Source organism: Aythya fuligula, chromosome 5, assembly GCF_009819795.1.
Source record: "Aythya fuligula isolate bAytFul2 chromosome 5, bAytFul2.pri, whole genome shotgun sequence".
In the NCBI taxonomy this organism is placed as follows: Eukaryota; Metazoa; Chordata; class Aves; order Anseriformes; family Anatidae; genus Aythya; species Aythya fuligula.
This window is the reverse complement of record NC_045563.1, coordinates 60,205,726-60,232,644: the sequence shown is the minus strand read 5'-3', so window position 1 is coordinate 60,232,644 and position 26,919 is coordinate 60,205,726. Positions and strand designations below refer to the sequence as shown.

At 38.3% G+C, this 26,919-nt stretch overlaps 1 protein-coding gene across 1 annotated transcript in view; it reads right to left on the bottom strand.

The window, feature by feature from the left end:
- The window catches only part of ABCC8 (ATP binding cassette subfamily C member 8), a 75,300-nt gene that overhangs the window by 9,774 nt on the left and 38,607 nt on the right, over positions 1-26,919 (bottom strand). Inside the window, exons 15-30 of the mRNA XM_032189295.1 lie at positions 25,972-26,047; positions 25,778-25,883; positions 22,000-22,035; positions 20,823-20,858; positions 17,740-17,838; positions 16,798-16,882; positions 15,515-15,595; positions 13,543-13,680; positions 10,993-11,118; positions 10,194-10,293; positions 9,388-9,635; positions 8,233-8,393; positions 7,026-7,095; positions 6,274-6,431; positions 4,933-5,025; positions 1,264-1,366 (exon numbers count right to left, since the gene is read on the bottom strand). Coding sequence (XP_032045186.1) covers positions 1,264-1,366; positions 4,933-5,025; positions 6,274-6,431; positions 7,026-7,095; positions 8,233-8,393; positions 9,388-9,635; positions 10,194-10,293; positions 10,993-11,118; positions 13,543-13,680; positions 15,515-15,595; positions 16,798-16,882; positions 17,740-17,838; positions 20,823-20,858; positions 22,000-22,035; positions 25,778-25,883; positions 25,972-26,047 — 1,716 coding nt within the window. The remainder of the gene's footprint in view (positions 1-1,263; positions 1,367-4,932; positions 5,026-6,273; positions 6,432-7,025; positions 7,096-8,232; positions 8,394-9,387; positions 9,636-10,193; positions 10,294-10,992; positions 11,119-13,542; positions 13,681-15,514; positions 15,596-16,797; positions 16,883-17,739; positions 17,839-20,822; positions 20,859-21,999; positions 22,036-25,777; positions 25,884-25,971; positions 26,048-26,919) is intronic.

Below are 26,919 nucleotides of genomic sequence, written 5' to 3'. Positions count from 1 at the left end.
CCTTTAGCATAGCTGTGCTGTTTGGAGATGCTTTTGTACACAGGAGCTGCACCAGCACTCCTAATCTTCTGGCAAAGTCAACACAGGCATCTTAAGTATGTCATGGAGAAGGCTGAAACGATGCTGCTGTTGTTACCTGTGGTAGATGAGAGAAATGCTCACATGATCCTGTGCGAGCACAGCCTCTCCGTGGCTGAGGACAAACTGCTGGGAGGCACGGCAGTTGCTTCTGGGTGGCTACCATCACATTTATTCAGACAAGCTGCTCTTGCACAGCACGTAACTATTAGTTGGATTGTGTCTGCTAAGGATGGATTTTTGTCACTTTAATTAAAATCTTTAGTGATTTGACTTCTCATAGACAAGACTTTGAGTAAAATTACGTAACAAACTAGAAAATAAACTTTGTTGGAGGGAAGTTGTTATTCTTCTATGTTTGTACTGTTTCGTGACACAGGTATTAGAGACAGAATTTGAGACTTCAGATCATCTGTGACTGAACATGTAAGACTAGTAAAATCTGAGTATACTCACTAGCAGAATTCAAGTAGCAAAAGACATCAGCTAACATGGAGCCCAAAATGAGGTGGAGTAACACAAACTGTGACTTACTCTGAGCGCACATAAAAAGAGCCCACATTACCATTAGCAGCAGTACTGCACCTGTAGCTATCAAAGCCTGGTACAAATGTCATCATCTACAAGATAAAACTCTTCGACTGAATTTCAAATAATTATATTTAATAAATATTTTTTTTATGCCAGTCCACTTTTCTAAGCATTCTGAGGAAATGAGCAACTGAGTATGTTTAGCATCTTTCAGATGACCCAAAACAGGCAAAAACCTGTCTGTATCCTTCTGCTTATTAAGAGAGCTTCTGCGATGTTGAAATGTTCCTGGGGGACTGACAACACAACGGCCTGCAGTGGCTAACAGTCTCACAAATACATTCTGGCTGGCAACACAGCCAGAGCAACTCTCTGATCACTCTTCCATGCACAAAGGAAGAAATATGACCTTTAATAATTATTCCTGTCTTGGAGGAACAGCTGCAGGCTACAGGAAAAATTCATACTCCATTCAGTTTTCTGGATGGTTTGGGCACATGATCAGTACAGATATCCATCTATCTATGGCAAAGGTAGAGCCTCAGAACACAGATGAGGCTGGATAACTATGGGTAAATTCATCAGATTGCTTGGAATGAAGTTAAATCAATCCATGGTGTATACAAAAAAAAAAAAAAAAAAAAAAGTACTTGCCATGCGAACTTCTAGCCATCGATTAGCAGCTGTAAGGAAAAGGGAAGCAATGTTGTTGGAATCTGTGTATTCAAGAAGCTTTTGTCGAAATTTAGCTTCATACCTGAAAGAAGAAAAACAAACAAACAAAAACAACAGAAAACAGTCAGGCCTTAGAATATTGGAAAAATAATATATAATTCTGGGGGGCCTGTGTTCTTGGGGAGTTTGACACAGGTTTAAGTCAGCCTGTCAGGAGTTCGGAGTGACATTGCTCATAGATTTGTATTAGACACATGTAAAGTGCCCTCAGGAGTAAAAGGAAGTTATTGTGCTGATGAAACTCTGTGTAGGACTTCTGATTCACAGGGGGCAGTTTCTAACTGCCTTTTACTACGTACTAACTGTAAGAAAGACAAATAAAACAAAATCAAACCAAAAACCAAGAGAAGCAACACGTGCGTGTACTTGTGAGAAGAAGTATTAGCACGTGCAGAATGTAGTTCCTCTTCTCAGTTTATCATATAAGCTAAGGTTTTAAAACGTATACTACTGTAGTGCCTAGAAATTGTAACCATTTTAAAAGCATAAACTCAGAGTACCTCTGGTAATGGCAGCCCTAGTGTTAATTACATGTTTGTCCTTCTTACTAATGACTGGAGCCCTTTGCAAAACAAAAGGCCAAGCATACGGTGCAACAAAAAGTAACAGAGTGGAAAGAACCATTTTTTTTTTTCCTTCACAAATGAGCTAGCCACAAAACACAACATAAGATTAATGGCAAAAAGTTCTGTTTACAGTTTATTATAGAGGATCTGCACCCACTTATGATAAAAACTGCATGAATGAATTCTGCCTTGAACATAACAGATAAGGAAAGTGATTCCCAGCTCCATGTATTTAGACTGAGATCTTGGCAGGCATACAAGTCAACCAGTCACTCCTTTAGCTGAGCCTATTTATTTGTACAGGTGTGAATTAATGTGATGTTAATAAAGTGTGGCAATAATTATGCCTAATAATAAAGGAGAAGGGTGGCACAGAAACCTTTTTCAGGGTAGTAACAGAAGCTTGAAGGCCTGAAGACCTAATTTATGCACCTAGAAGCTTGTCCTTTCCCCTCTGTTACATTAGAAAATTTAAAAGAACTTGCTAACCTCTCTATAAACTTTGCCCCATTTATATCCTTTGATATTGTGCTTGCAGCAAGCAGTACTTATTTATAAACTCAGCTCCCTGTATACTGGTATGAAAGAAAGATGTGACAATGTTTTCATATGAACTACGCGGCTTAGAGATGCTTTCCGATTTGTCCGCTACAAAGTATCTTAATCCTTCTTTTGAGTCCAGTATAATAAAGTTCTGACATAAATCATTTATCCTTTTCAGAAGAGGAAGTGCAAGTTTGTGGAAATAATTTAGCTGTTGACAACTCAGTTATGTGCCAAGACGGAACAGACATGTCTGCTGTATGCAATAGAAAATGGCTCTGGGAAGCCAGGGCTGGCTCCGACCGTGCTGGTGTGTTTGCACGGCGTAGAATGGTTGCTCCTGAAAGTGATGCACTAGCATCACCCAGTGCAGGGCTAGCGATCCCTGCCTTTCCTCAGGACTAATTACCATGTAGAAATGGCTGTACTGCTTCCAGAACCCATTCGGTCACGTTTAACTTTGGTATCTCCACACCATGAGACATGACGTGATGTAGGTATGCCCTAAAGGATGCGAGGTATGCGTTATGAGTCAGGCATGAGCATGCACATGGAAAGGCAGTGCAGACAGAGTTACCACTGCTGGGGGGGCACTGCAGAAATATCAGCGTTTCTCTTCAGAAAATGTCCCCAGATTACCAGTCTCTCCGAATATAACCCAGTCTGTGCAGAAACTTGCACATCTACATTTATCAATTACTTGGCACCAACCAGTACTTTCTGAAGTGCCACAGAGCACCTGCAAACTATAAATCAGGCCTGGGCATCTGCGTGAGGTGTATTTATAGCTGCAGCAGTAGCTGTCTTTCTGATCTCCCTCTGGATTTTTTGGTACATTTCTTCCCTTATGCATTCTGAGTAAGTGCAGGATGGAGAATTGCCAAGAGTAAGGACACTTCAGGAACAACTGGCACCTCCTAACTGTACGACTAGATTCCTGAATTAGTGTTATTTTTAGGGATGCTCAAGCTAGCAAGTCTGAACTCCACTCCTGCTAATATGCTAGGCAGCTCAAAAGCTTCACAGTCCTAAAAATAGCTGGGTTACCAGCTGATGCAGGAGGCTGGCAGACAGATGGAATACAGAACCTACTGAAAGCACGTAGCTGTTTGGGTCAGACGCATGGCTTAGTGCAGGGTTTAAGAAAAAAAGAGGCACTGAATACAGTTCTTTGACAGAGGAATTCATCTGAAGGTGACAGGAAGGATCAAGAGGTCCAAATGGCTGAAAATATTAGCTAGATAGCATTAAATATAACTTATTATATTAAAAATTGAAAATATACAGTCGTAATACCCTAAAGATCCTTTTGATAAAGTAAAAGCTTATATGGGTAAATGCAACGTCACGTCAAGCAACAATTAAAATATAAATTAAGTATCTTTAAAGGTGAACACAGGCATAGCTACAAACTAGAGAATAATGTTGGCACTTAAGTTAAATGTATAATAACAGCAATTAAAATCGGAATTTTGCTGTTCTACCACTCTTTAGGCAGCTATCTTCAGCCAAAAAGAAACAAGATTTTACACTGGTTATTCTTTTATTGAGTTCCTGATATCCCAGTTAGAATTGTTTAAGAATAGTATAACTTTGTGCATGACTTCTATTATAAAATAAGATCTATAGGTTAAGAAGAATAAACATTCCTGTTTCACAGAGAGAACAGTATTAACTGGCAGAATGTGTAGACATCTAGATGAGATGGGTGTGGAAGACAGTTGACTGCATTCGAGTCAACTGGAAAAGACAAGAATAGCACTAGTGCAAAGAAAGCATCTGGTTAGCTCAGCAGTGGTAACTCCACTGGTGTCAGTGTGACTGCCGTTTCTGTAACTCAGATCCACAACCCAGGCATGTCATCGGGTATTCGTAGGCTGCTCCTGTGATCTTACGTAGACAGAAAAATGAATCAAAACGGGTGATAAAAGACTGTGTCTCCGAGTCACATATTTTCAAAACCGATATAAACAACCACATTTTCAGCTAGCAACCTGGAAAATAACTTAAGTTGTGCCTGTAGCTTCTGAAGTTGCTAGCCTGCACAGTTTATCTTACCAGGACATCGACCCATACACAAATTATTCTGGCATAACACGTTACTGCATATTAGTTGTTCCATGGAAACTGTCCAAACACAAGGTCTGCCACACCGCATGCTGCGGTAATTGCAAGCCAATTTAGCTTCTTAAATCACATTTGCCCACAAAGTTTTTTTCAGGCTGCGTGCGACTGTGTGGAGATTTACTGCAGGGCAGCTGACACATGTCAGTTTGTTTTTCTACAGTAACTCCTTTACATGCAAAATGCTTAGTGGTAAAGGTCCTTAGCGTTTCACAGTTTCCATTACTAGTGCTTTTGGGACTGTGGATTTCCAGATGATCCAAATGACAGATTCTTGTAGCTACACACTCGCAGAACAGCATCAGAGATGGATATTCAAAAGTGAGGTGATAGATGTTTTCTTATACAACTATACCTGAAGGCTCGGATGGTGGTCAGGCCTTCAACAGTCTCTGAGAAATGGGAGAGTAATGGTAGCTGAGTGCTGTCATCCAGCTGCTGCAGATCCCTGGAAAGGGTTATGAAAATAATTTTGTAAAAATCAGTCTTGTTGTGCAGTTATTCTCCTGGAGCAGTTTCAGAAAGTGAAAGGGAACAACATCAGCACAATAATTATATATGTAACACTCAGATGCCTTGAAAGAAAGTGCTATAGGTCTCAGCAGGAAATGAAGTCCCCAGGAGGATTTTTCTGTTTAAATTTTAGTGCACATGACCCTGGAGTTCTGAACAGGTCTCTTCCTTCACCGCCTTCCCTCGTTTCTCCTATATTACTATGTCTTACATTCGGTTGTTTATTCATTTAAACACGATTCTGGTTCTACGCTGAATATGAATTTAATGGGACAGCTCCAGTTAAGAAGAAGGCAGAATGCAAATTCCTCGCTGTTCCTTCTCTGTCCTCAAATGACAGCACAACTTCACACTGAGCTAACAACAGAATTTGCACACTCAGTAAATAAGAACCTGCACTGATCTTGCTTCTCAATTTCATGTTTTTCCATCAAATCACTGGAAGCACGTGTTGGGCGAAATTCTGTTTGGTCTCAAGTCCTTCTAGCAGCAAGTAGAATTGGTTGCAAAGACTCCCTCTTGATCAATGCAGAGATGAAGGAAAAAATGCAGTGTTGCTGCAAAGGCATGTTGAGCACTACCATGTGGGGAGTAGCACAACCATAGGAGGAGAAACTCACAGATATGTCAGAAAATTTTCAACTTGTTAAAAACTCAAAGACTCCAAGAACAAGTGAGGATGTTCCTACATGCAGGAGCCACTGGGAACCATGGGCAGTACTGCTAGCAGGGTAAGGTAATGCTCCATTCTCCAGCCTCTCTCCCTGGCGCTACAGACCTCCGTTTCCACCTGGATGGGCAGGTGGAACACCATGTTCTCTGCTCTGTCACCACATTTCCTTGGACGTGTCCATCATGCAGCCCTTGGGGAGGACAGAATATGTTGTATTTTTTGTTTCGTTATTTTCTGTTTGTTTTGTGTTCCATAAAATCTAAGAAACTTTGATCATGGACGAAGACCCTGCCCCTGCCTACCAGAAGGTTTGCTTGAAGAGCTGCAGACAGAAGGCACTTGTACAATGACACGTTTTCACTACAGTGGATTTGGCTTGCATTCAGACAGGGCCATGTCTTTGACAGGACCAAATGTAAAAATACACGTAAAGTTCCTTAGCACTGCAATTCTGCAACTGTGCATTGCAGACGTTTCAGTTCCCAAAAGGACAATGGTCTGTGCCCTTACCGTGATGCGACTCGGAAGTACTTCTGGATGAAGTAACACATGATTGCAAGGGGAACCAGGGCAATGAGAAACATCGGTGTGACGTATGAAATTACAGCAAGAGCAGATACACACAGCAAGGTGGAGCGACTCAAGCACTCCAGGGTAGCAGGGATATGCTAGATAGATAAAGAAGCACACAGAGAAATAAATGCATAACATATCAAGATATCAACTAACGTTATTTCATGTACTGGTCTCCTAATAACACAAGGAAAAAAAAAGGATCTGAAACACTAAACATACAGGTCTGCTTCTGAATTGACTGCTGGCTTTGGGAAAGCAGTGCAGTCTGCGGTAAATATGGGCAATTAGAATTTTACTCATTAATATTTCAGACCTTTTTCTCATTTCATTTTCTCATATGTCTCAAATTAATATGTTTACCCACTCATTAAAAAAGTAGATGCTCTTAATTTGGGGATATTAATATTGATCTACTTTCTCTTCCCTTTTCACTGAGATTGAAAAAAATTAAGCAAGGTCCCTGCAGGGTATCTTAATCAAATAAGTGTTTTTTCCACTTATTATGTGCATTTAAAGATGAGGAATTCATTCTGAACCTAGAAAGTTGTGATGCAAACTGATATAATATTAAAAATTAGAGATCATCAGTAAACTTCACTTAAATAACAGCGTAAGAAATGAAAATCCAAACTTTCAATCTGAGAAAAATAAGATACCTTGGGAGCTTGAATTTGTTTATTCAGTACCTGGTCAATGGTGTTGCAATCAGCTGAAAATCTGTTCAGTATACTTCCCAGAGGTGTTGTTTCAAAAAACCTGAAATGAGACAATGAATGGGAAAGGTTACAATACTGACATGAAAATATTTTTTTTCTCTCTTTTAAGCTGTGCACTGTGCCACAGACACAATCAATCAATCAGTGAAGTTACTTATTTTTCGATGTTAACCATGGGTTTCCAATAAAATGGCAGTCTTTACTGTACCCCAACGACAGCAAACATCTCCTCAGCTCCCTTTACTGCCTAAGAGCTGTAATCGTGTGATTTGCGTAGAACAGAATACTTTCAGATTTGCAATCTGAACACTCTTCAGTTCATGAAAAGCACAAGCAAAATTCAATTGCAAGTCTTGCATTTTTCTGGGAACAGAAATGCATAAGAACAACTCCTGGCATAATACATTAAAAGGCCTTTCCTTTACATTTGCATATGCAAAATACAAACTTCATTATTGCTCTATAGTTAACTGTCCAATAGCTTATGCTGAATCTGAAGTTTGAAAAAAAAAAAAAAAAAAAAGAAAGGTTTTTAAAAAAGCAATAAAATTCTCCATATGTATACTTCCTTCAGGAATTCTGGGTCAAATATTGGTAGCTTAAAAATAAGAAGGTCTTTTTCCTAATGTTCAGTAACAGTTGCAAGTTTGAATCAAGCTAAAACTTTAATGTGACAGCATTAGAAATAAAACTTATGCAGGGCAACAAAGGCCTTTACTGCTATCTGTGCAATCCCAGCGTACACTACTGATGCCTGTGATGACACTTGTCTAGCTCATTATCTTTCATGGGCTTGCACAATCATTGCCTGGCAGTAAATATTTCCAGTGATTAAGATTATGACGCACACTCCATATGAACTGTACAACATATTTATCAATAATTGTGTTTTCTCCTTAATTAAAAACAGCAAAGAGAAATGAAAGATGCTAGGAAGTTAATATCTGAAGTCACAGTCAGACAGGAGGGGCACTTGACTTATTGTCCAGGAACTTGAGCAGCCTGGGAACCATTTTCCAAAACTGCTCTGTAGTTTGGTACCTGGTGATTATCAGTGATGCATTATAACATGTGATTCAGAGTCGCTTCATACTACAAATGGTGCTTAGAAAGACTGCCTTGAACTAAGGAATACAGAATGCCTACAATACAGTTTGTATTATAATCAGAGGAGTACCTCATTGGTGCCAAAATGATCTTATTTAGTAAAGAAGAGTGCAGCTTTTTGGTGACTTTCAAGCCAGTCCACTCCACCGCTATGGATGTGACAAGACATAGTACAATTCCAAGACAACAGAGAATGCTGAAAATTTTTGAATAAGGAGAATGGTTGAAAATCTAAAAAACAAAGAAAGAACTACCAATTATTCAATGTAAATTATGCTTTAAAATTACTGTAAAAACACAAATGCAGAACTGAAAAATAATGCAAGCAGTAAATCCTTCTTCCTTCCCCAAATCCTCCCTAAATTAAGTTGCCAATGATTTTCACCCATGTTAAACCACAATTTGTTAATCCTTCAGAGAGGGGAGCGCTTGAATGAAAAATGAGAGAAATTGGAAATTTAAAATCACAGAATACTATAAAAAAGATTAAGATTTTTTTTTTGGTAATTTCATCTGAAGGAACAAAACACATCTTCGAAGCATTTATTACAGCTTGGGGGTTGGGTCTCATCTTTGAAAGAGAATAGAATACAATAGGTTTTATTTTGAAATATTAATTTCATATTCAAACCCAGCATCAATAAAACATCTTTTAGAGATGAAAAGAATGATTCCAGTGAAATCAAACAAAAACCTCCAAACATTCATGCGAGATTACTGGAGGCACTAATTTCCTGTAAACAAAGTAATCCCAGTTCTAATAAAAACCCTCTGCTATTACTTTGTAAATACAGAGTACCCTCCTAGGTAACACCAGAATCAGTTCCATGTGAAATTCGCACAAAGAACAACCAAAATAGTGTGCTCATCATAAAAATCTGGTTTACCATATATTCCAAAACTCGAATAGCAGGGAGAATGCTGCAGTACAGGAGAAAGACAAAAGAGCTGCAATATCAAAATCACTTTAGAGTCCAAGGTCTAGGCATATCAGTCAAATGATGAAAACGTAGGAGAACAGAAGAACAACAATGAACAAAACTTAATTGTTAGCTTTATTGCACTGTGTTCCCAAACATGCATTAACCTTCAAAATGATTTTGAGCAATAAAGCCACTCCAGTGTGGAATATAGCGTGTTGCATACAAACCTTGGAGTAGATTCTGGCAGTGGGAGATCACCACTGGTTAAGTCACAGAAGAAAGGTGAACGAGACTTGACATACCTCACACTGAGAGCAGTTTTTCATCTCTGGGTCCCTTTCCTCAGAAATGGCGTCTGAGGTCCATCGTGCCAGGCAGTAGTCAATGGCCACCATCACCGTGTGCTTCAGCAGCTGGGACAGAACCAGCAGTGGCAGAAGGAGGATTCCTGCTGCACTGAGGTATTTTCCACAGGCTCTCCAGGGCATCTTTGCTCTCTGATGAAGCACAGAGGACAGGTTGTCTTCATCATCACTTTCTGTTACTTCTTCTGCAACATGCCGGAAAAAAAAGTACAACCTCACTGATTTACTCTCACAGACCTTTCATTGGAACTGGCAAGTGGCAGCCACAGAAGATGAGTTATAATAAAAGATAAAGAATGGCTTAAAATGAAATTATTTATTCAGGCAAACACATATGATTTTGCTAAAGTTAGTAGTAATACATGTTAACAAGACACAAAAAAATGTTTTTTCAGTTTAAAACTGTTAACTTGATTAAAGAAATGCATTTTTTTTTCTAGGTAAAACCTTAAACAAGTGTGCTCAGCTACTGATAGGTTTGATGCTCACCCAACATACCAACATAAATTATTCAATGTTAATTCATCTCTTTTTACCAAATTGTGTTCAAGTACAATAAAAAACCCTCAGAAGTTTGACAGAAGCTACAATTTCTGAATGCTCAAAACATTGTAGTCTAGACGTAAACTCATGGCCCACCTAAAAAACAATTCTCTTGCCAGTTTACAAGTTGTTAATTCATTCTTATATAATTTAACTATAATACAGTAACGAATTGGTACTGGGCCTAAATGGCCTTTTACCTTCATCTTCTTCATCGTCTTTCAGCAGAGCTTCCCGGGAATACATAGTCCTCCGGAGATTCGTTCTTTCCAGAACAGTTTTGCTTTCAATTATCGTCTCCTAAAAAGGAAGGGCTAGTGTGCTTTCAACCAGAGAATTAATCAAAAAATTACTAACTGTAAAAAAAGCTTTTCAATCAGAACATCAGTTAAAAGTAGTGAGAATCTTACAGAGGGCAGTCATAAGTGACTGGTATCCCACCTCTATGTAAAACCAAAGGGCATAAATTATATAACTGACATTAATTTCACATTGTCAGTCCCAGCACTCTCAGAGTCTTGGGTTCCTAACTTGGACAGATATCCCTGCATTACAAGAACTAAGATGAACATCTAATTAATTTTGTGTTGTAGTATTAAAGAGATTTGGGATTTGGAGGGCCTATTACAAGCACATCTGGAAAAATTTCACCCAATAACATAAATTCAAGCGTATTTTATAGAAACAGTTGTCAGTATCACACATTACCAATGCTTTTCCCCTAAAATAGCCCAATTTAATATTCCTTAGACAGGAATATTTTGATAGGACTTCACTATAAGAATAGGACAGAGTTAAAAATATCAAGGAAGTGTGAGAAGTCCAGATGCAGGAATTTTATCTTACTAAATAAAAGATAAAGAAAATGGTAACAGTAATAGTACATTCATATTAAGTTAGAAATCACACACAGAATGTCAATCCTGACTAATGTTTTCAACCTAAAAAAAAACCTGTCACATTTTTTCACAAATGTTAATTGCCTAGCTCATCAAAAACCTTCTCCAGCTCTTGGTCTTGCCGATTCATTAGTGTCTTCCAGTGCTCAAAAAGCTCAGTCTCAGATTTCTGAATGTCCTTGAGCGTTCCTTCTCTCTGGATGTTGCCATCCTTCATTGCAATTATCTAAAAAGTTAAAAACAGAAGTTGTGGAGTCACATATATCTCTATTTCTTTTAAGGATATGTTGTGCGTGGGCAGAGTTTCTCTTTTATAAGAATACTTCTACGAACAAATTAGTCTTTTAAAAACAGATAGTTATCTTTCAACTTTATCCCTTTTACTTAAGGTGCTGCAAAACCAGAAGCTTCCTGCGCTCCAGACTTTCTGAAAGGAAGGTTGCTTTTAAGTAAAAAAAAAGAAGAACGGTGTCCTCTTCAGCAGACAGGAGAATGCATTAGTCTTTCTAAATACAAGTCATTAGCAAGATAAGATTTTAGAGTTCTCTTACCTCCTAAAAGGAAAAGGCTTTTAGCAACACACCGTGTGCAATAAATTTTGCCCTTGTTCAGGCAATTAGAAATGAGCATGCTGGCTCCACCGTCTGTTTGATATCATGGACTTGATAAGGAAAAGCTAGGGATTTTGAATCCCTAAAGCTTTTAAAAGCATAAATGGTAGACACAGTCTGAAAAAAAATAATTATATATGCAAGACAAGGTCTGAAGGGTGTGGTTTCCAGGTTTATATCAGTGCAACCACATTATACACGTAATGTAACTAACTTAACTTTAGATCTGACAAGGAGAATTGGAAAATGAGGCGTGTGGATTGTAAACTCATGTGACATCATTAGAAAATGTTTAATACAGTGTTTATTTTTCTCTCTCCCTGGAAACTCAGAAATTTCAATGGAAGAAAAAAAAAAAAAAAAAGGAATATATTCCATTTATTGCTGAGAATTTGCACCAGAGGAAAGGAAGAAAAGCAAATGGATCTTTTTGTGGTCTGTTTATTCAGGAACCCCCCGATTGAATAGGACCCTAAATTCTTCTGAGCATTTTTCTATGAAGCTTTAGAAAGGCTGTCACACATACTTCAGATTATATTTTTGTTTAGAATTCCTTAAAGTAAAACAGAATAAATTATTCCTGCTGTACCACATTGCGTAAAACTTTCTCAGACTTAATGAGACCTTTGCTTTGGAAAAAAAAAACAACACCGAACTCTCTCTTAATAAGCAATTATTAATTATAAACTTAATTAATGCAAACCTTTCCTATCCTACAAGCTGTTTGGAACAGTTTATTTCATAACACATTACTGAAACCCAGTTAGAAGATACAAACATTCTCCATTGAGTATCTCACATAACAAGAGCACCTAGAAATAAATCTGACATTTGGAAAAGAAAATGAGAAAGATTATGCTGACACAATACCACAGTTGGCAATATTGAAAAAAAGAATGCTGACAATTAAAAAAGAGGAAGCTGAGCCAGAACCTGAAATGCAGGGGAAGAAGACAGAAAATTCCTTTATTCTGAGAGATGCTAACAGCAAAAGCAGAACTGTGTTGAGAACAGCAGTAATTCTTACAGGTAGGTGTACAACTGAGGGACAAGGTCACAGAAGACACCATAAAGGATAAATGCTTCCCACCAAAAACACGACGAGAGCAAGATTAATGTCTATCTGCAACTTTACAGCAAGCCAATATGAAGAACAGAAAGCAGCTGAAATATGGTTATTGCTTGAGACAGAATAACTGCTGCTATAGTCTGTGCAAGCTGCAAATGACAGAGAATCCCTGCTAGGAGGCATAACTGCAGTAATCAATCCTTGTGGGCAAGAAAACCTCTGATATGGGCTAGATAACTGTAGGGGAAGTAAGTACAAGGCCAGTGTGAACCAAAGAACTAAAAAAAAATAAATCCAACAAACCAAACAGCCTTATACTATCTGATTTACTTCATCTTAGACATTTGCAACAGCAAAGTGTTAAGAAAGCATACCCTCATTTTTTTCTGTAAACTACAACATACAACAAAGAAACCTAACAAAACACCTGAGAAATAACCATTTCTTAAAAGTTTGTCAACATGCAAAAAGGAAAATAGTCGTTACTGATATCTACTGCTACCAAATGCATGGAAGTACTCTTTTTCCTTGAATTTCCCTAACAGCTCACTGACCATCAGAGCACCTTTTTCTGTGACACCGCAGACAACTTCATAGTAACATCGCAGCCAGAGGCAGTTTGTTATGTTACTCCAACATTTCACCATTTTGAGATGAAAAGTTTTCCAATATAAGAATTGCTTTTGGATACTTGATGTATTTTAAATGTGGCCCATTTTCATCAGATTATTAAGTATCAGTTCGAGGAAAATCAGACCTGTTTAGGTGTTCTGTAAAATGGGAATTCCAAAATTATGGCACCCCAACCCTCCTGGCTAACTTTCAAAAGACCTGGGTTATGCCAAGACATCTTCTCACTAAACTAACACTTGGTAGAAAGATGAAGTGAGAGCCTTGTGTGTAGCAGAAGACATATTTGTGACGCTCTCCTGCCTCCTAAAAAAAAAAAAAAAGGGAAGAGCATTCTTACCCAGTCAGCGTGGGGCAAGTACTGCAGCTTGTGAGTTACTAGCACGACAGTGCGCTTGTCTTCCCTTAGCATTTTCAGGATCCCTTCTTGCATGAGATGGTCACTCAGGTGGATATCCAGTGCAGAAAATGGATCATCCTGTCATGAGGAAAACAGGCCAGCTTTTGGAGTCAACATTTATAGGATTTAAGAAATCTTATGGCTTTTAATACCAGTAAAACCAGTTAGATCAATATAGAAAATTTTGAGAGGTTATCAAAAGATCAAAACTGTTCTTTGGAGCAGTTTTCTTAAGATACCTATCAACAGACCTTGAGCTGTCCTTTTCATAGCAAGTACTGCACAATGACATACAGTAACGTTAGCTGTGTAAATGCCATGATTTCCTGAGCCTTTCTGGGAACTGCTCCTCTCAAATGCCCACGTAACTGCAGCATGTGATTTCTGTTAGACTGAAGACAATGGAGCAACATGCCCTGATATTACCCAAACTGCTTCAGGGATAGTGACAAACAGCAGATTTTTATTTTCTTTATACGTATTTCCTTCTGATTACTTTTTATTATTACTATTATTTTTAATCCATATAATTGAAATCTATTAACACAGCATCGCAAAAGGAAAAAGCTTGGTCTCTGATGATCCTGCTCAGATACTTCATTTATGCCTATATTACCCTCACCTTATTAAAGCAATGAATATGCAATTAATTTAGGAATAAACAAATCTGTACTACATTTTGTGAAACTTCTTTTTTTTTACTTAATCCTATTTATATGAAATTATAAAGACATAATTTCTGCTTGCACTACTGATAATGGCTGTAGGATTTACTTATTATTAGTATTTCATGTTATGTTATGCTAATACTAGAATTTATTAAAAATCATTTTTTGTTTTCTTTTGTCCAGGTATTTGCTGAAAATGTAGAGTTGAATTTGGGTAAATTCTTCTTTCTTTGACTGAAATCATCAAAATGATGATGACTTAAAATAACTAGATGTTTTCAAGTACTAATACAGGATTCCTGATTATTTTTGAATGATTAACTGGAAAAATAAGCTTATTTGTAAATGCTTTTGTATTGTCAAACCATCAGAGAGTCTGCTACTATGATATTATTGAGTGTCCTGTACAGAAGTTCTGTTGTAAAGTAACAATGGAAAAAAACAAGTTAGGGTCCAATGCCGGCCCTTGCAGCACCCAGCTGCTCTCTGCCTCTGCGTTCTCATCACTGCCTGAAATGCCCTGCCTGTGAAGCATCACATCATGATCAGCCCAATTACAGGGAAAGCTCTATCTAAGTAACCTCCCAGACTTTTAGGTATGACTTCAAATATGCACAGCTAACTAATCCCATGTAACTCTCATGTCTGGTTGTCATAAAAGCTGGATTCAAAGCTCCTTGAAAACAGGGTTTAAGAAGGAAGTCCTAATTGGAAAGCCAGCAAGCTCACTAGTAGAGACTGCGTAGGATGCATCTGTTTTCCTACCTACTAGGCTTTCAGAGACTGCTCTCATTCCTTTTTCCCTAGTACTTCTATTGAAGTTTGGGCAGGATATACAAAGAGCAGTTCAGGGTGGGAAGAAAGCTTAGTTTGTTGCAGAACGGAAACACCTTTGACACAGGCCAACATTAATTTACGCCTGAGACAGTTTAGGAATTTTATAAATACTGCTGAGACCATTTAATTTTTGGTAACAAAAATAAGTACAAGACTCAAAAAGAAACTTCAACAAACTGAGAGGGAAAGCATCAACATTTCAATTTATATGATAATATCCACCTGTCTGCAGCATTTGCAGAATTCTTCTTACCTGCAGTCTAGCTAATAACGGCTATAAAATAAACAGGGGGCATTTAGTGCAGCTCAGTGAAGCACAATGTTCAGTGTGTGTTATCCACGAAATACTCTAAATGCTTACATCTTGTGCTTCTGTTTGCAGCATAAGCGTACTGGCACCTACTCACCAAGAACACAACATTTGTCTGCTGGTAAAGTGCTCTCGCTACACTGATACGTTGGCGCTGCCCTCCAGACAGATTAATTCCCTGGAGATAAGCAAGAAAAAAAAACCACACAATCAATCAATTATAACAACATCAACAAAATTTTCATATTCTGATTGAATTATCTAGGGAAAAAAAAAAAAAAAGATTTTTTTTTCAGAAATGTGGGCCTGCAATTCAGCTAGGAGCATAGTGTACTAATTGTTAGAGAAGCCAGAGGACTGTGAGCTCCATACATAACAGGGGGTGGGAAATGTGTAATGGCTTGTGGTGACACAATGGTGTAGGCAGCATAGATGGTCTGTAGGCAGTCTAAACTAACCTTCTACTCAAAAGTTCCAGTCTGAAGTCTGACTAACCTATTTTTATATTATGCTTCTATTTCACCACACTGTATTAGTTCCATTGTATACTGTATGTGTGCCACAGCTAATATAGCCAGTCATTGTGAGCTGTGAGATCAGGCCACGCTGAGATGAACATTATGTGCTTGCTACTGCACTTGTTTTGTGCCCTTAGTCCTGCTACCACCCTGCTAAAAGTTACTCATCCTTCCTATGATCCGGGCACAGCTTCACAAGCACCTTAAGCTCTCATAAGCCAATACTGTTGCTAAAGAAGCTACCACCCCTGCTCCCTGCCTCTTTTTCTCACCCCTCTACTTTACCCTTTTTGCCAAAACCCACATTTGTTTAGCTACACAATTAATTTGTTAGAACTAAGGCAAATCAACATGGTAGCCAGTGTGGAGATTACTCATGGAAACGTGTCCTTGGTGGTTGCTGTTGGTTTGGTTTGGTTCTGTGTGTGTGCAGGTGTTAGAGCACATTGCTTATGGAATTGTGACTTCTGGTTCCCTTCTCGTCACGCTCTAGTTTCCCCAACGTGATAAGGCTTGGTTTGCTCTTTATTAAACAATTTGCCATTTTTAAACTGAAGGTGCTCTAAAAAATCGATGAATTATTTATTTTTAGGTTATTCACAAAGAAACCAAAATATGCACTGTCTGCAGAATTAGTCAAACATTCTGATAGCAGCACATTTAAATCATGGCATCTCACATAAATGACAGTGTTTCTATGTTTACCAAGCAACAAGCTTTCAGACTAATGACCCAAACGTACACTTAGCTAAAAGATTACCTTTGTTGCCAAATAACCGGTAAGATTTTAAGAACATGACAAAATAATAAAAAAACTCTACATATTTAAAACAAAAATAGAAGCCCGTAGTTGTTTACTGACCCTCTCTCCAATCTGGGTTTGGTCTCCGTGAGGGAGAATGTCAATATCAGGCTGGAGGGAACAAGCATCAATTACTGCTTTGTACCTGCGGAAACAAAAAAGGTAACACAAAATCCACACAGATACTGCTAAAGAAGCACATTTCCTACCTGCAAAGGAACAAAAATTAACCAGCTGGAAAAATCACACAGTGGAAAACGTATTTGTTAGCCACTAATTGTTCTAATGGGATCTCTTTCAATCGCAGGCAAGTAAATACCATTTCGGCTAAGAAAAAGCATCTTAGGTCAGCTTCCCAGCTGAATACATTTAATAGCTAAACCCAGGCAAAACAAGAACAACTTCTCCCATAGTGAATTTTTATTGTTTAGCATTTAACTTTCTTTCTGCCCAGAGCCTTTCTTGCTTCTATGTCCGAGGACGACAGAAACAAACAAAAATGTGCGTAGGATGTGAATACACAGTAACCAACTTCTTTCTAGGGTGGTGGGTGGGGGCACGGAATGGAATACCAGCAAGAACTTTTGAATCCTTTAGAATGGTTTTGGTCAATTACAAATAAAAAGATAACCATCAGTCCTTCGTGATACACCAGATGTGGAAATCTTAAGGAACAATATTCCCACTCTCACACCGTTAATATTCTTCTAAGTTAAAATTTGTCAATTTGGGATAAAAAGAAAATACCGCATGCTGCACAAACATGGAAATGAAAACACTTCCACACTTAAGGTCAAGTGAGTCTCAACCCTCTCTCTTGTGTCCTTTAAGAAAAGCACAGTCAAAGGGGGACCACCCAGGCCTCAGGGTCTTCTGTTGTGTTCCAGCAGGTGGATTATGTTTGATGCTGGAGTGAGATGGAGACCCACGTGTGAATGGAGGAGGATGCAACACCATTATTTAGCTAAAAGAAAAGCACATAACAGTGCTGAAACCTGTTACCTCTGTTTGTTAAAAGAGCTTTCAAATGTGATATTCTCTTCCACTGTTGCGTTGAGCAACCAAGGCTTCTGTGATGCATATGCTACCGATCCTCGTTTCCTGGAAAAACAAACAAACCAGGAGTTCCCAGCTTAACAGTGCAGTAGGGGTAATTGGAAACCATTCTTCTTGTAAAGGAAGAAATTTGTACTAAATCTTTAAAAATGCTGCCTTTCTGATCTGTTCTTTAGGACAATTTCGAACAGAATATTGCAATTGTTCACCTATCTCAAGAGTTGGTTCTTTTGAATTTCAGTTTGTTCCCCCATTTTCTGCTGTGAAGTGGGTTTTGCAGAGGCTAGCTCCATAAACCTGCTTCTTGAGCAATGCAGATGGCAGGACGAAAACAATAAACCCCAGCTCTTTTTGGATAGACTAATAAAAATCACTACTTCGGCAACAGCTTTCAGGAGAAGTGTTTAAAAAAGATATTTTAAGGTATTTAAAAAAATATAACAACTCCACACATACGCAAAGGCAAGTCTCCCCCAAAACACATTTCTTTTCCCCACTACAAGGAGAACTTGAGTCAGAAGGATTCCACGCACAATACTTTTCTATGTCTATGTGAAGACAAGTAAAGAGAACACAGGAAAAAATATTTGCTATTTACCCTTGTGGAATTGCCCCCATCGTGTACCATGAAAAGGAACAGCTTACCAGAGAATGGCCAACAGGATCTCCCCATGCACGTTTTATTTCATATGTATTATTCTTATTGCTACTTAGGAAGTATCTGCCTACTCCTGAGGTAGCATAGATAGCCACAAAAGCACTGCTACCAAGGACCTCTAACGGCAGAGCTGGGAGAAAGGCATGATTTTTTAATTAGAGCAACTGATACTGTTGGGCAAAATGGACAAACCCATTGGCATATCACTGTTTCTCAAATAAACGGGCCAAAAGAGGGATCATATGCCTTAAAGTGTATCCCGTTTCTTTCCAGCTATATCAGCTAATTCAATAAAAGATATGACCTCTCACCCAAACATAGCCTTTGTCTGCTAGACAGCCATTAATTACAGCAGCCTCTGTCTAGTTGGACCAGAATGCAATTCAAACAAGGAGCTGACAAAACAAACTGGGTGCTTTATTTATCTATTTTTTTATTTTTTTTTTTAAATCAGGAGTTAAGGTCACTTGCCCTGCTCATTTTTTCAGGTTTTCACCAAGTTTGCTTAGAAACCATTATAGGATCCAATTTTCTTTGATGACCTGAAAGAACACACAGTTATGCTATCCTGGTAGTGTGCTTCCAAGTTCAAATATCTGATCACTCATTAGAATTTAATTATGCTTTATAAATTCTCTTACTGGAGAACGAAACACAAACAAACAAACAAAAAATCCCCTATGCAGCCCAGCCTGTAGTCTCAAAATCTAATTCAAAGAGCATTCATTTCTGCCCCAGGGGGAAAGCATTTTTTCAATTAGTATGAAATTCTCATCTCAGTGATTGAGAAAAAATTGCTTTGAGCATTCCAAGACGAACATGTATTCCCTTGTCTTTTTTTATTGCTTGAAACTGTGCTTCTGCTACTATTAAATCTCAAAGTGATTGAAAAGTTACGTCTAATTTATTTTTTCGAAAAATATTAGCAAAGTTTTGAGGAAAAAGTTTTTAAAAGTTTTGTAAAATGTGTTCTTCCTTTCAGCAAAGATACAGGTACTACCTGGAAGATGAACTCCCTGCTGAGAACCAGAACAATGGCTGGGAACACCATTCACACTTTGGCTAAAATTCTGCTTTTAGGCCATCAGTGAGAATTAATTACTGTTAGGAATTTGGGAACAAGCAACAAACTTGCCAAAATTTGTTTAAAAATTTAGAATTTAGTAAACCCATCTAGCATAATCTTAGGTGCAAATTGGATGATCAAGACAGGTCATATTTTGGCATAAATAGGGAGCTTGCAAGTGCTTGATTGTATAAGGAAAATACACAGCACATCTACAGTGCTTCGTACAGTAAACAGGCAGCCAAACAATATTTCTACTGAAACAGTACGATAAACAGTGTCAAACGTCCAGAGAACAAAACATTCTGAAATGGAGTGTGCAACACTTTCTCTGAAAGCCTGCCATGAATCTACCTAAGATTTTGCGCTCAGAAGACGTCATGCAAATAAATGGCTTAGCAAAGACTTACAAGGAATTCATTATGCGGGTGGAAGTAATTGTCTCTTACCTCTGGACTGCATAAACAAACATATTTTTATCAGTGGACTGTAATTGTTCTCCTTTGATAACAAATGATAAAATGACCATAGCCTCTTAATTATCACAAAGAGACGGATGGCAAAATCCAACCTTAGAATAAGCAAGGAAACCTTCCCTGAGCTCCCTGGAGAATTAGTGTTTTGATGGGATCAACCCAGTTCATTAATTTAGAACCAGAGACAACATTGTTAAGGTTGCTTGTTTGAAGCTCCTGATCTATCTTCACATTTCACTTTGTAAGTCCAGGAGGCTCAGTATGTATTCAAGATCATTGAGAAAAGACTAGTAATTGGACATTCTGGTGTGTATCTTGGTGCCTTAATAAACCTAGCAACGAGGCTGAAATGTTGGTAATTTCTAAAGGAAAACAGACACACTTCAATGAAGTTATAATGATGGAGGAAATAGTACACTGCAAAGCCATTCCTTTGTGTGCTGGATTGATGACTACAGTTTTATCATGATTATTTTGCACAGTTCATGAATTTCTAGTATCAAACAAGGACTCAAAATCGACTTTCTCCAAACACAAGAGAAACATGTCCTATACTACTATTGGATCTACATAAACCAAAAAACATGATTCCATTATTTTCAGCCTGATGGTAGGTAATGACGCATTCTTATGTTGGCATGCCTGACTATTGAGGAGCATATGTTTTTGCCAGTATTAAATGGCAAGGGTCACCTGCGTGTTTTTACTTCTCCCAGATCTCATGGCAGCTGCGTACACAGAGACAAACCATTTGGCTTCTAAAGAGGAGCAACTCATTACAAGCAGGCACTTTTGAAGACCATTCACACTAGTTTTTAAAGAGTTATACCTGAATTCCATCTCAACAGGAGATTCTTTCTCTGGGCTACAGAAGACAAACACAGGTTATTATTGCTGTAAGTAAAAATACAACAATATAACTGCGTAACAAAAATAAAGCTCTGCTAAGTATGCTGAAGCTCTGTACTACGTGATATCAATCTAAAACCAGCATAGTTAAAGCTCCAGTTTTGACAAGTGTTTTAAACAATACTGCAGCAAGTATTCAACACCTATGAGAAAATGCTCCAGACCTCACAACATTTTGGCTCAAAATACTCTATTCTGAGGGCACCAAAAATATTCTATAGGATGCCAGTGCAACAAAACCACTATCCTAGTGCATATAACAAACATGACTAGGACTCCCAGAATCTATGACAATGCAAGCAATTGTTTCATATAGTCTGATATTTCCTTTCTTTTTTTTAATATGATTACCACACTGTTTTCTATGTTATCTTACTGTTTGCTGTATATCCTCATAACGGTTTCATGTGAATGTCTAATTCTGATCGTATTCCTTTTGTACCTTAATGGGTTCAAACAGTTTCACTTTTACTCAGCCCATGAACTGTAGTCTCTCTTATGCAGGAAGAACTATGAGATTTCCAAGAACCCTTTGCCATGAGATTTAGCTGTTAGGCATATGAAAGTCCCTCTGTCTACATGCAGATGGGAACATAAATTTTGCAGGACTCAGTCTGACAGCCAGGTAACAAATCTGAAAAGCATGCTAAGCAGGACAGAAGAGATGATAAATCCAAAGAAAAAGCAGTAAAATAGTTGGTGCTTCACAAGAAAATATTCTGGCCAGTAGAAGACATGCACTTAGCATCAAGGTAATAAAAAGGCCACCAGATGACATTTTTTCCTCTGCTGATTTCAGTAGGGGGAATGGTTTGAAACTAAAAGAGGGGAGGCTGAGATTAGATGTTAAGAGGAAAGTCTTTAATCTGAGGCACTGGCACAGTTTGCACAAAGTTGCTGTGGATGCCCCATCCCTGAAGATGTTCAAGGCCAGGTTGGGTGGGACTTTGAGCAATGTGATCTAATGGAAGGCATCCCTTTCCATGGCAGGGTGTTGGAAATGGATGAGTTTTAAGGTCCCTTCCAACCCAAACCATTCTGTGATTCTACTGTGATTGACTTAGTAGAAAGCCCAATAATTGCATATAATACCATACCTGACATCTTCCCCCGTCTCGCTGTCAGAAGTACAGCTGCATCACAAACAGAAAGCAAAGATTGTTTACTTAAGTAAGCAAAAGCAATCTGCCCCTGAAAGAAAAACTATTATATTCCACTTAGTGCACGGACTGCAAACAGTATTTATCACAGAGCTGCAGCACAGCATCTGTTCCTTTTTCAGAAATTGCCTTGATTTTAGCAGTCAAAAACTTGGCAGATTTTTTCCTTATAAACTTGTTAACTTGACTCAACAAATAAAATCACCTCTACTCTTTCCTAGAAGTGCTAACAGACCTGAAAAATTCAAATGTGATAAGAATGGAGTTCCATTAAAAAAGATGACATTTTCAAGTAAAACCAACAGATAATGTGTGATACTGTTTTTCCATGACAGTAGCTGCACCTTTGCAGTTCCTATAACAGGTTAGTTTGAAACCCAAATCAGATGACTTCAGCATGCTGCATGCTGTAGCAGCGCTAGTCTTTGGAGCTGCGTCTGTGTGAGGAAGCGTGGGCAGGTCTGAGGGATGAACAGTTTTTGGTTTTGCTGCTTTTCAGCATGTGCCAAGATGCTCACAGACGGAGCTGTTTGACAGGATGACTGACCATCCTTATTACTGAAGCTAAAATCGCTTCCATTGAAAAAGAATGAAAAATCTGTCTTGAATGATATAAACAAAACGAGGAGGAGCACATGCTTTAAAGGGAACAGTCTCATTAACTTTATGCTAGCACTACTTGCTCATAAATCCCCAGGCAGGAGAACTATACCCACAGTTTAAAAGGTCAGCTTGAGACACTTCCAAAAAGTTAATGCATAGTAAAGCAATGACTGTATCTAAATTCAATCCGCTGTAGAATATGAGAGCCAGCTCACACTAGTACCTTTACTCTGAAGGTTAGAGTACTGAACAAAGCTATTAATTTAAATAAAATCAAATTAAGTTTTTGAAAACGCCAACAGATGCATCTTTATAAAAATCTATGTACTTTTTAGGCATCAAGATCACTTGAATATGTTGTCATTTGATGGAAACAGTCAACTCCACATTGAGTACAGAAGGAAGAAAATCTACTGTGAACAACCTTAATGAATCTACTACTTCCTTCACATTATAAGGACTCCAGATTCACTTGAGTGCATATGTTTGGTTTAGAAACAAATGACATAACGTTGAGCAAAATATTTCTCCCTTAGGTCCACCTTCTGATACTATTTACTCCAAAAAGACTGGTATCTTATACTACTCGAACTAGCACTGTTTAAAGTGTGATACTACCCAGAAGAAATCAGCATGGGGTACACTACTATTTACTCAGTAACCAGTCAAATCGATACTATTTACTATGTGTTCAGAATGTAAATAATGATTTCTCTATTTTTATAATCTCTAGCAGTATTATAAAATATTTATGCCACAGATGCTCTCAGCCTGCTTTGGAAAGTGGGCAGTAATCTGAGTTGGATCTTCTAGGCACACACTACAATACAAATAACTAAATACAATAAAAAACGAGCCACTGCTAACTTTCAATTAGCCAATTCCTAGTCCAGTAACAAATTATTACTGTAATTTTTAAAGGTTTTGAAAGAAACCATTTTACAGGAAGCAAATAAAGATGATATACAGCTAATCCTATTTTATTGATAGAGCATGGAAGCACAGAGGTGGGAAATGACTTGTCCAAGGTTATCCATTAGACCAAGGGAAGGGCCAGGAATAGAACCCAGATTTCCTGAGCACTGAGTGACATGTCAGCAGGATATACCCTTCACATTCATTGCTGTGACCTTGGAGGAAAGGAAGGGGAAGGAAATGTGAAATGAAATAATTTGGGACTATTCTGTAACATCTAAGCATTTATCTCATCCTGAGGAAATAAACATAACAAGGATTTTACTGATTTTGGTGATACATGTTACTGGATGAGCTAAGGCTACAAGGTTTGGTCACTACTTGATAAAATCACTCGCCTTGGATCTGGGATAATGTTGCATGTACCTGGTCAGGCATTAGTATTTTCTTATCAAATTAGGGAGCTCTCATCTGGCAGCTTTATAACACAGGTGTGCAGCCTACACTGAATACATCCATCACTCTGATTAGACCACTACACATCATAGCAGCTCTGGAAAGTGACAAAAATAATCTGTCCCAGAGCAGCTAGCAGTTACAGTGCTAAGATTGTTTCAGCTGCAAGCCCCTTTCTACTTATCTGACAGATAGCAAAGCAAATGTGATAAGAACTGAATTTTACCTTGTGATACTTTGGCACACACAGAAGATAGGAAAACCCATTCTGACCTTTACGCTGTTGTGAAACACATGCTTCTAAACAAATGCTATTTAAAAACACAGTCTGATCAGAACTATCATGTCATCTGTTTTAGTTTAGCATCAGACATTCAAATTACACTTCTTAATCATGTTATGTCATCTATAAAAAATTGCAGCCTTGCTGAAATGAAATTAGTTCACTTAATAAGGCTGCAGGGATTCTGTACTGTTCCTAGCCATATTCTGATTTTCTGTTTAGGGATGTTTGTTTTAATGGGTACATCTCCCTATTCCAGAACTTTGGCATCTGTTCTTCTCTCTCTCGCAAGCCACAGGGGTCACCTTCCTACATTTCATTTCCCCCACCTATAAAATGGGGGACCCTCCTCCCTTGTACTAGTAAACTGTGCGTAGTTCTGAGCTGGGTGACTGACTTAGCCATGAAGGCTGAATATAAATAATATCTTTACAAGCACTCAAGGAATTTTTTGAGAATTGTTTCAAAATCAGTGCAGAAAACATTAGGTGACAATACCCCTCTGTCCATCAGAGTAACTATGGGTTGTATTGTTGCCATTCCTTCTTTCCCATTCATTTGGAAATAAAATTCTTTTTCTAGATTCTTCTGCACCTCGTCAAGCTTTACCAACAAATAATTGCCGATTACCCATAAATTTCAGATTATTCAAGCAGATTATGTCAAGCTTTATCAACAAATAATTGTATCCCAAAAGGTAAAGATCAGACAATGGGCTAGAGATGGCAGCAATTACCAGAAAATACGTACAGGAGTTGCAATACATTATACAATCAGCCATTTAGTGTAAGGGTTAAAAGAGCAAGCCCTAGCAGCACAGCTATTGGAGTTTAGTCACATTTTTCCTCCCTTCATGGCCAGGACAAAAGTTAGACAGAAGTACAGACTATATCTGCCTGTTGGAGCACAGCTGCTGTGTCCCCTTGAGGAAGGAGAGAAGGACGTGACCATCTCCCTCTTGTCAAATAAAGCAGGATGATCCCGAGGGAGTATATCCTGAGATCACTGCCACTTATAAAACGTTCTCCATTTCTCACGTATTAGACTTGTGCTGAGATGGAGCGCACATCTAGAGGCACAGCCAAGGACCTCTCCTAGTGAGGAGGTGCCTCTTAACAGTGCTGTTCAAAATCTTGCTGCTCAAGCCTTAAAGTAGAAATGCCATTCTGTAGCAGCACAACATTTCAGATACTTAATTCTGTTTCTGAAGCATGATTTCATGCACGTAACGTTGCTGGAGTGCCGAATGTGCATCTATTCCACCAAGAGGAATGGGTGGCTCATTTGAGCCTGGCTGGGGGTTCTTTCTGATGTGCTCTCCTACTATTAGGGTAAGTTTTTTTCCTCTTGCCTGTGTACCTATAAAATCCTGGATCCCCAAACCAGGTTCCCAGGACAGAATTTTGGTCTTTTGTGCATTACTACTCAACTCAAGTTCGAATTTTTAAATAGTACTACCTGCTCCAGAATATGTTGCCAGAGATCTTCTGCATCTCACCAAGTATGGCTAGCAAGAGAGATGACTTACCACAGCCAACCTGTCCTACAATCATCGTTAGCTGACCTGCAAGAGAGGGGAACACACATAAGCTTCAGATTTTCCAAATGCTCATGAAAAAGGATCTTACTCTATATCTGATGTCATTTTGTACCTTGAGGGATTCGGATATCAATGTTGGACAATGCTGGAGGACCTTCAGGCGTCCAAGTGAAAAATCCATTTGTGATCTATGCCAAGATGGAGAGAAATAAGAAACAGAAAACCAGCGTTAGACTGACTTGTTTTTTCTTTTAGTAAAGGTATAAAGACACATCTATTGTGAGCATCAGAACAGTTAGCCTTTACTCAGTGAAGAAAACAGGTTTTCAAGTGACTAATTTTCTAGAGGTCTGTATTCTGTGCAACAATCTCTGAACTCAAGAAAACATAGCAATAAGATAATCGTGGAAAAGGGGGAAAAAGTTGCTCTTTAGGGTTTGTTTTGTCATTCATAAGGTGGGCACATAAAATAAGTGAAATGATGACTAAATTACATACAGGACCACGGTTTGCACTCTGCAAAGCACTGAATGTCAGTCTAGACACGTCGCAGCATATAACACAATTATATGGTCTGCATTCTGAGTTGATTTGCAGAATTGTCCTCAAAAATTGCATGTTGTTGCCTATTACAATATTTTCCTTTATATTTCTGATACGATTCTCAGATGATGTAGTATTCTTTGGATATAAGCCATCTTTTTATTTAAAAAGACTACCAACAAGACACAGGTCTGTTCAGGATTTTAACTGGAGATTTCCACTGGATAGTGTGAAAAATGGGAGAGGAGACAATTTTACAGATCTGTATTTATACAGCATTCTCTTCTCTCACTTTTTCAGAAGCACTGAAGCTCTCAAAGCCTTCCAGCAACATAAGGTACAACATTTTTTGACATGAGAAAAGAGTGGAATGGGACACTTCTATACTACCCTGGAGCTAACTTCCACTGGAGAATAAAATAATGGCTTTATGTTGGAAACAAACAAACAAACAAACTTGAAAGAATAAGCAGAAGAAAATATTGCGCTGCTCCCTCTAGATCAACAAAACCAGCCA